At 41.9% G+C, this 8,597-nt stretch overlaps 1 protein-coding gene across 1 annotated transcript; it reads left to right on the forward strand.

Moving 5' to 3' along the window:
• Positions 1-6,495: 6,495 nt before the first annotated feature.
• LOC142180689 (uncharacterized) lies at positions 6,496-6,894 on the forward strand. The gene has a single exon (XM_075252737.1). The coding sequence runs from the start codon at positions 6,496-6,498 to the stop codon at positions 6,892-6,894; it is 399 nt and encodes a 132-aa protein (XP_075108838.1).
• Positions 6,895-8,597: the final 1,703 nt, after the last annotated feature.

Here is an 8,597-nt window from a genome sequence, read left to right on the forward strand (position 1 = left end):
CAACCGGCCAGTCTGAAGAGCTGGTTGCGGTAGAGCCCTCCACTGAGCCTACCTCCACAGTTGCTGACATGCCTCCCGGACCTTCCACTACTGCTTGTCCCTCTACTTCAGCTGGACCGGGGATTCCATCTTCCTGGGCCCATCCTATCACTGCCCACCAGCTGAGCCAGACATTGCTTAGTTTGAACAACTGGATGTCATCTACAACATCCAAGTTGTCTACCTTGTCTTCCACTATTGAGGCTCAGTTATCACTTCAGACAGCTCAGCTTCCACAGTCCATTGAGGACACACTGAAGAAGATCCTGGAGAACCAGTCCCAGCAGCTGAGCAGCAGGAGACCGGAAACTAGTCTGAGGTGCCCGCGCATACAGATGACCCGGGGACCACTGATGATCCCATGCAGACGGACACGACTTAGGGAGTTCCTATATCCTTTCTGTATACTTTTTTTGGTGCTTATTTGTTTAGTTGGCATTGGGGACCATGCCAGCTTTTATTTGAGGGGGTGCGCCATATTGTTGGATGACTGTATATATTGTTACATTTTATGTCTTTTTGATTTTCATCTTTGGTCTGTATATAAAGTTACATTTTTGTATATATTCATCCCCCGTTGTATATTCTAATCCCTTATTGTAAATATTCATTCTATTTTCTATTTTCGTACAAATTTTTCATTTTTAGCTTAGTAGATAGGCTCGCAGCCTTTTTGTTTCGTTTTTGGCACTTTCAATAAGCCCTTGATTTTTTTAATGCCGCGGTTCTTTCCAAGGGTGGAGTATTGTGCGAACCGGGTGGCTCTTCCCGATGATGGATGACGTGACAACCTTCTTAAGGGTTTGAGTCCGTTTTTTATTTTTCTTTCGTTTTTAGTAATTTATAGTTAAGGTTACCTCAAGCAAAGCTTCACTTGGGCCTAACACATTTGCCTTTGATCTCATGGTTAAAGACAAGTGGTTGTGTTTAGGATGGTGAAAGTAGTGACCTTGAGACTCTTGTTTTGACCAAACAAACATCATGTGGTCTTTCGGGACTATTGTGTGCTCAATCATGTCTAAGGTTGTTGTGGGCCCCCGACTCTATGTCTTTTAGCAATCCTTGAGTGTGTGTGGTGAGAAATCGAATTGTGAGTCCAAGTCCCGAGCCAATGGGCTAGAACTTGCCCTGAATGTTTGTTGAGGCAAAATTTTGAGTGAAATTCGACTTGAGAAGTGATTATAGGCTCTCCTTGATTCAAATAATAGTCGAACAATTCCATAGTCTACCAATGATATAATCCCTAGCTAACCCTTTTGAGCCTTAAATCTTTTTCTTTCAAGAACCAATGCTACAAGCCTATACCCGTTCTAAATATACCCTCTCTTGGCACCCAAATCGTCCCTTGAATAATGGCAAAAGTCTAAGTTTGGGGGGGAGAGACAAGAAAGGAAACAAAGTGATAAAAGGTACAAAAGCAAAAGGAAAGGAAGGCGATGAAAAAGAAAGAAAAGAAAAAGACAAAAAGAAAGCCCAATGTGCAAAGAATAAAACGAGATTCAAGAAAAACAAAAGTGAAAAAGGTGTGGAAAAAGTAGAAAAAGGAGAAATGCTTTGAATTGCATAAGAAAGGGTGACAATGTGTCTCTCTAACCCTTGAAAAGAAGTGAAATACTCAAAGAGTCAAAGAGAATTGTGCCAAAATGAATCAAAAGAAGTGCTTAAGGGAAGATGGAACCCATATAGACCAACAACTTTTCCTACCCTGAACCAAAAGCCTTCACATTGACTCCACAAAAGCCCTATATGATCTTGAGTTGGATGACGCTCGCATTAGTGGATACTTACATGAGGGTCAAGCATATGGTACTTAGAGCCGAACTTGTGACCTTTCCTTGAGAGAGACGAGTGAATTCCCATTAACCTTGGTTTGTGTGCTTATACTCTCAAAGGTAAGGTTTGCTTAGGGAGAGTTGAGGATGTGTGAGTTTGGGTTCCACAGCGACCAAAGTAATTGAGAGAGTTCTTTGATGTAATGAGTCAATTCTTGATGCTCTTGTGTCACACTTGATCCATAGTTTTTCAAAGTTTAAATTTTGTTAATGATCCATTCGTATTGAGGACAATTGTTAGTCCCAATTGATGCTTGTTGAGGTTACTTTAGGACAGCTGGAATTACTTGGATTTTCCTTTAAGGGGTGGGTCTTATTTTGTTTGCTTGAGGACAAGCAAAGGTTTAAGTTTGGGGGAGTTGATAAGTTAGGATTTTTAACATGTTTTATGCCCCTACTTGCCTATGCTTTGATCATATATTGTTACAAAACAGTCCTAAAAGGCTCACAAGTTGCGCTTGATTGTAGGTTTGATCGACAAAGTGACGAAATGTCAAAGATCGGCTCAAAAAGGAGTGAAACATGCTCAAGTATCAAAGACCAAGAAATCTAAGGAAAGAAGGCCTAGTGCGGACCGCGCAAAGTTGAATGCGGCCGCACTAGGTGGTTCAGAGAGTTGGTAAACCAGGCTAGAGGCAACGCGGCCGCGATACACATCTCGCGGTCCGTGGTGAAGGCTCTGCGGTCGCACTACTCTTTTGTGCGGTCCGCGGTCATGAGATTCAGAGAGATGAAAGTTTGCAAAGCCAATGCCATGCGGTCTGCGGTCGTGATTGCGTGGACCGCGCCAGATCCCTCCGCGGCCGCAGTCCATTTTATGTGGTCCGCAGAGTCTAAGTTCAGAGAAACAAAAGTCAAAGTCAAAGAGCCCAGTGCGGCCGCGGTCCATTTAGTGCGGCCCGCACTGACCCCGCAGGGGTATTTTTGTCCAGTTTTTCTAGCCTAGTATAAATAGAATATTTTACCATTTTTAGGTCATCTTTTGTATTCAGACGTGAGTTGCGCTCCTGAGAACGATATTTGTACCCATTTTTGGCACTTTTGCTTTACATTTACGATAGATTCTTGTAGTTTAATTTAAGCAATTAATTAATATGTTTAGTTCTTCATTTATTTTCTTCACTTTCTTTGTCTAGCATGAGTAGATAAACCTATTAGCTAGGGTTGTGGCTCAACCCTAGTGTGAGTAATTGATGGGGTGTTGCCATCTAGTGTTAGATTGACTATGGGTGTTTGCTATTTGGGTTGATTTTATGTTTTAATCTAGAATTGGTGGTTGCAAACACTGATTCAAGCTTTGTGGGTTTAACTCTTCTTAAGAAAGAGAGTCTATGACCCCAAAATTGACCGAATAAGGAATTGGGATGGACTCATGAGAAATGATAGTCTCAATTAACGGGTTAAACCTCAAGAGAGTAATTATCCTACTTGAACCCTAGTTGCTTAGTCTAATTTGCCTACCCATTTGGTCTCGAGAGAGTCAATTGGGCAAAATCATTCTCTCTACTAAGAGGTGTGAGAGTGAGTAAAATTGTGCAACAGTTATAGCATAAGCCCCAATTATGTCAATCGAACCTTAGTAACATCTACCCGTCAATTAGCCACCTAGGTAGTGTCACGACCCTAGTGCCCTTCTTCCTATTAGATACAACTTAGCAATATTCTCGTAGAATAATTTAGTGTTAATCAATAGTTTTATAAAAATAGTTATAATTCGAAAACCCAAAAATGTTGAAGTGACATTAGGAGTACAAACACATCTCTAGGCTAGACAGACAATCCAACTCCACTACTAGCGCCCGAGGAAATCGATCCTGACCCTCATATCGGGTAAAATCTATTGCGACCCGTTCTTCCTACCTTAGTGTAGCATCGAGTTGGCAACGATCATATATTTATAGCCAATTTGGTACTATTTCTGAAAAGGTTTGCAACCTTTCAGAACAGCCATAGCAATTGGAACAGGTTTGACACTGTTTCAGAACAGCCATAGCTCTTGGAAATATTGCGGGAAATATAAAACATATTTAAAATAATCCAGGAAAGAAAATGGGCCGAACCGAACCGGGTCGCGGGTTATTCCGGATTGAATTTTTGTTAATTAAATTAATTAATTATTTAAAAAGAATTTTGTCCAAAAAGATTAATCAATCTATCTTTGACCAAATCCAAATCCAAATCTGAATTTGTTAATTAATTAAATATTTGAAAAAAAAATTGTCCAAAAAAATTAATCAATCAATCGATCTTTGACCAAATCCAAATCAAAATCCGAAGCCGAGCAGAGCGAGCGACGACGACGACTGCACGAGGCTTGCCTTTATTCTTAACTCTTTAAGAGTTAAAAAATGAGCTTCTCTATATATACACAAAGATTTTCTTTCGTTCTACCAATGAGGGACAAAGTGCATTAGTAAAATGAACTCATTCAAAATTTCACTTCCCTCCATTTCTTTTCCCACCATTTTCCATTCACACCTCTTTTGTTATTAAAAAATAATAATAAAACCCAACAATCCCCCACATGAATGGGGAATGGATATAAACTTAAAGGAATGCACGGACTTGTGTGTGTTTTACATGAAATAATTAATTGCAAATGGATAAGTAGGTTTCCCTTTGAACTTTCCGTAGTGAACTTATATCGGTTATACTCGGTCAATCGGTAGATTTGATATCTTTGAACCGTCGAGATTTGTTGTATACCTAGACAACATAAGTCACACAATCAATCCTTAACCATCTAGGTTCTCACGGTAGTATTCATTTCAGCCATGACCACCGCCTGGTTTCATGAGTGCGTAGAGAATGGGCCTTTACTTTCATTCTCCTTGGAGCGGCTTACACTTCACACTCACATAGGTGATTCCTAAACGTGTAATCCTAAAGACACATTATCTGGTCATATCTTGCCAGACTTAGCAAATCATTAAAAAGCTTTAAGCTTTATTGACTCATCAAAAAGCCTTAATGTTTTACCTCATTTTTTGAACATTGTCTTTATCACGAGAATGGTTGAGTTATTTGACAATGTTGAACCGTCATTCATAACTTTGTTTGATCTCTTTGAAGCTATCTCTTGGGATCTCCAGTCTGCTAGGTAGAGTTACCGCCATGATGACTTGTCCTAGGCCTTTAACCTCATTCCCTTTGATGATCTTTCAACTGCCTCTCTAGATAGGCCTTTTGTAAGTGGATCCAACACATTATCTTTTGACTTTACGTAGTTAATTGTGATAACACCACTAGAGAGTAGTTGTCTAACGGTATTGTGTCTCCGTCGAATATGACGAGATTTTCCGTTATACATAACGCTCCCTGCCCTACCTATTGCCACTTAACTATCACAATGTATACAAATAGGTGCCAAAGGTTTGGGCTGAAATGGAATATCTTCCAAGAAATTCCGGAGCCATTCAGCTTCTTCACCGGCCTTATCTAAAGCTATGAATTCATATTCCGTTGTAGAACGGGCGATGCACGTTTGTTTGGATGATTTCCAAGACACTGCTCCACCCCCAATTGTGAAAACATATCCACTCGTGGATTTAACTTCAGATGATCCGGTGATCCAATTTGCATCACTATATCCCTCGATCACGGAAGGATATTTGTTATAATGCAAAGCATAATTTTGGGTATGTTTTAGATATCCCAAAACTCGTTTCATTGCCATCCAATGTATTTGATTGGGATTACTTGTAAACCGACTCAGTTTGTTAATGGCACATGCTATATCTGGTCGCGTACAATTCATGATATACATCAAACTTCCCAATACTCTTGCATAATCCAGTTGTGAGTCACTTTCAGCTTCATTCTTTTGAAGTGCATAACTCACGTCAATTGGAGCCTTGGCAATTTTAAAATCCAAATACTTGAACATGTCAAGTACCTTTTCAATGTAGTGAGACTGTGATAATCCTAGACCTTGTGGAGTCTTGTGAATTCTAATTCCTAAGATCAAATCAGCAACTCCTAAGTCTTTCATGTTGAATTTGCTAGCCAACATGCGTTTTGTAGCATTAATATCTGTCATACTTTTGCTCTCTATCAACATGTCATCAACATATAAACAAATAATGACTTCATGACCTGGAGTATTTTTAATGTAAACACATTTGTCACACTCGATGATTTTAAATCCATTTGCCAACATTGTTTGGTCAAATTTTGCATGCCATTATTTGGGTGCTTGTTTAAGTCTATAAAGCGACTTAACAAGTTTGCACACTTTCTTTTCTTTACCAGGAACCACAAAACCCTCAGGTTGTTCCATGTAAATATCTTCCTCCAATTCTCCATTTAAGAAAGCTATTTTAACATCCATTTGATGGATTTCAAGACCATACACGGCCTCTAGTGCCACTAGCACCCTAATAGATGTTATCCTTGTTACTGGCGAGTAAGTGTCAAAGTAATCAAGGCCTTCCTTTTGTCTATAACTTTGACAACAAGTCTTGCCTTATATTTGTCAATAGTGCCATTAGCTTTAATTTTTCATTTAAAGATCTATTTTAAACCTAAAGGCTTATTTCCTGGAGGAAGATCAACCAATACCCATGTATGGAAGATCAACCAATTCCCGGGAGAGACCCTCGCGACTCAGCATAGGCTCTTAGTGATGGACATCGGCATTGTGATGAAGAGGAAGAAGAGGTATGCTCATGGCCGACCGAGGATTAGATGGGGAACTTTAACCAAGGATAAGGCCCGAGAGTTGGAGGGGAGGTTATTCGCTATGGGTGCTTGGAAGAGTAGTGGAGACGCAAGCACTATGTGGTTAACGATGGCGAACTGTGTGAGGGAGGTGGCGAGAGAGGTGCTAGGTGTTTCGAAGGGTTTTTTTGGCAGGCACCAAGGAGACTGGTGGTGGAATGACATGGTCCAAGGTAAAGTGGAGGCGAATAAGGTAGTGTACGCGAAGTTGGTAGGGAGCACAAGCGAGGAGGAGAGGAGAGCGAATAGAGAGAGGTACAAAGTGGTTAGGAAAGAGGCAAAAGCTTGCGGTCACGGAGGCTAAGAATGCAGTGTTTAGCCATCTATATGAGGAATTAGAGGAGAAAGGCGGGTATAGGAAGTTGTTTCGGCTGGCTAAAGCGAGGGAGAGGAAGGCCCGGGATCTAGACCAAGTAAGGTGCATCAAAGACGAGGATGGTAGAGTATTGATGGGAGCATCCCAGATTAAGCAGAGATGGCAGACGTACTTTTATGGTCTTCTAAATGAGGAGGGGGACCAGGATATAGCGCTAGGGGACTTGGGGCATTCTTAGAGTCTCTGAGATTTTAGGTCCTGCAGGCGCATTAAGATGGAGGAGGTCGTGAGGGCTTTGCGTAAGATGAGTAGGGGTAGAGCGACCGGGCCAGATGAAATTCCAGTTGAGTTTTGGAAGTGTGTGGGTAGAGCAGGATTGGAATGGCTGACTGGGTTGTTCAATGTAATTTTCTGGACGAAAAGGATGCCGGAAGAATGGAGTTCGAGTACAGTGGTACCGTTGTACAAGAACAAAGGTGATATCCAATGTTGTAACAATTATAAGGGTATCAAGTTACTCAGCCATACCATGAAAGTCTGGGAGAGGGTGGTGGAGGTGAGGGTGAGGGTGAGGAAGACGACATCTATATCCGACAATCAGTTTGGATTCATGCCGGGCCGCTCAACTACGGAAGTTATCCACCTTATTAGGAGGTTGGTGGAACAGTACAGGGATAAGAAGAAGGATCTGTACATGGTGTTTATTGACTTGGAGAAAGCGTATGACAAGGTTCCTAGGGAGGTGCTCTAGAGATGTCTTGAGGCAAAGGGCATGTCGGTAGCCTACATAAGAGCAATCAAGGACATGTATGTTGGAGCTAAGACTAAAGTTAGGACTGTGAGAGGCGACTCGGAGCATTTCCCGGTTGTTATGGGATTACACCAAGGCTCTGCGCTTAGCCCGTTCTTATTTGCCTTGGTGATGGATGCTTTGACACACCATATTCAAGGGGAGGTGCCATGGTGTATATTATTTGTTGATGACATAGTTCTAATTGATGAGACGAGGGCCGGTGTTAATGAGAGATTGGAGGTTTGGAGACAGACTCTCGAGTCTAAGGGTTTCAAATTGAGCAGGTCTAAGACAGAGTACCTGGAGTGCAAGTTTAGCGCTTAGTCGAGGGAAGTAGGCGGGGACGTGAGGCTTGGGTCACATGTCATCCCCAAGAGAGATAACTTCAAGTACCTTGGGTCAATTATTCAGGGGGATGGAGAGATCGACGAGGACGTCACTCACCGCATATAGGCGGGTTGGATGAAATGGAGGCTTGCATCTGAAGTCTTGTGTGACAAGAAAGTGCCAGCGATACTCAAATGTACATTTTATAGGGCTGTGGTTAGACCGGCCATATTGGATAGGGCAGAGTGTTGGCCGGTTAAGAACTCCCATATCCAGAGGATGAAAGTAGCAGAGATGCGGATGCTGAGGTGGATGTGCGGGCACACTAGGATAGACAAGATTAGGAATAAAGATATTCGGAAGAAGGTGGGTGTCACCCCTGTGGATGACAAGATGCGGGAAGCGAGGCTCAGATGGTTCGGGAACATACAAAGGAGAAGTCTTGATGCACCAGTGAGGAGGTGTGAGTGGTTGGCCATGGTGGGTACGAGAAGAGGTAGAGGGAGACCTAAGAAGTATTGGGAAGAGGTGATTAGACAGGACATGATTCGACTGCAGATTTCCGAGGACA

Source organism: Nicotiana tabacum, chromosome 5, assembly GCF_000715075.1.
Source record: "Nicotiana tabacum cultivar K326 chromosome 5, ASM71507v2, whole genome shotgun sequence".
Classification (NCBI taxonomy): Eukaryota; Viridiplantae; Streptophyta; class Magnoliopsida; order Solanales; family Solanaceae; genus Nicotiana; species Nicotiana tabacum.

Coding starts and splice junctions, on each gene's coding strand:
- LOC142180689 (XM_075252737.1), top strand. CDS start 6,496: ATGGACATCGGCATTGTGATGAAGAGGAAGAAGAGGTATGCTCATGGC.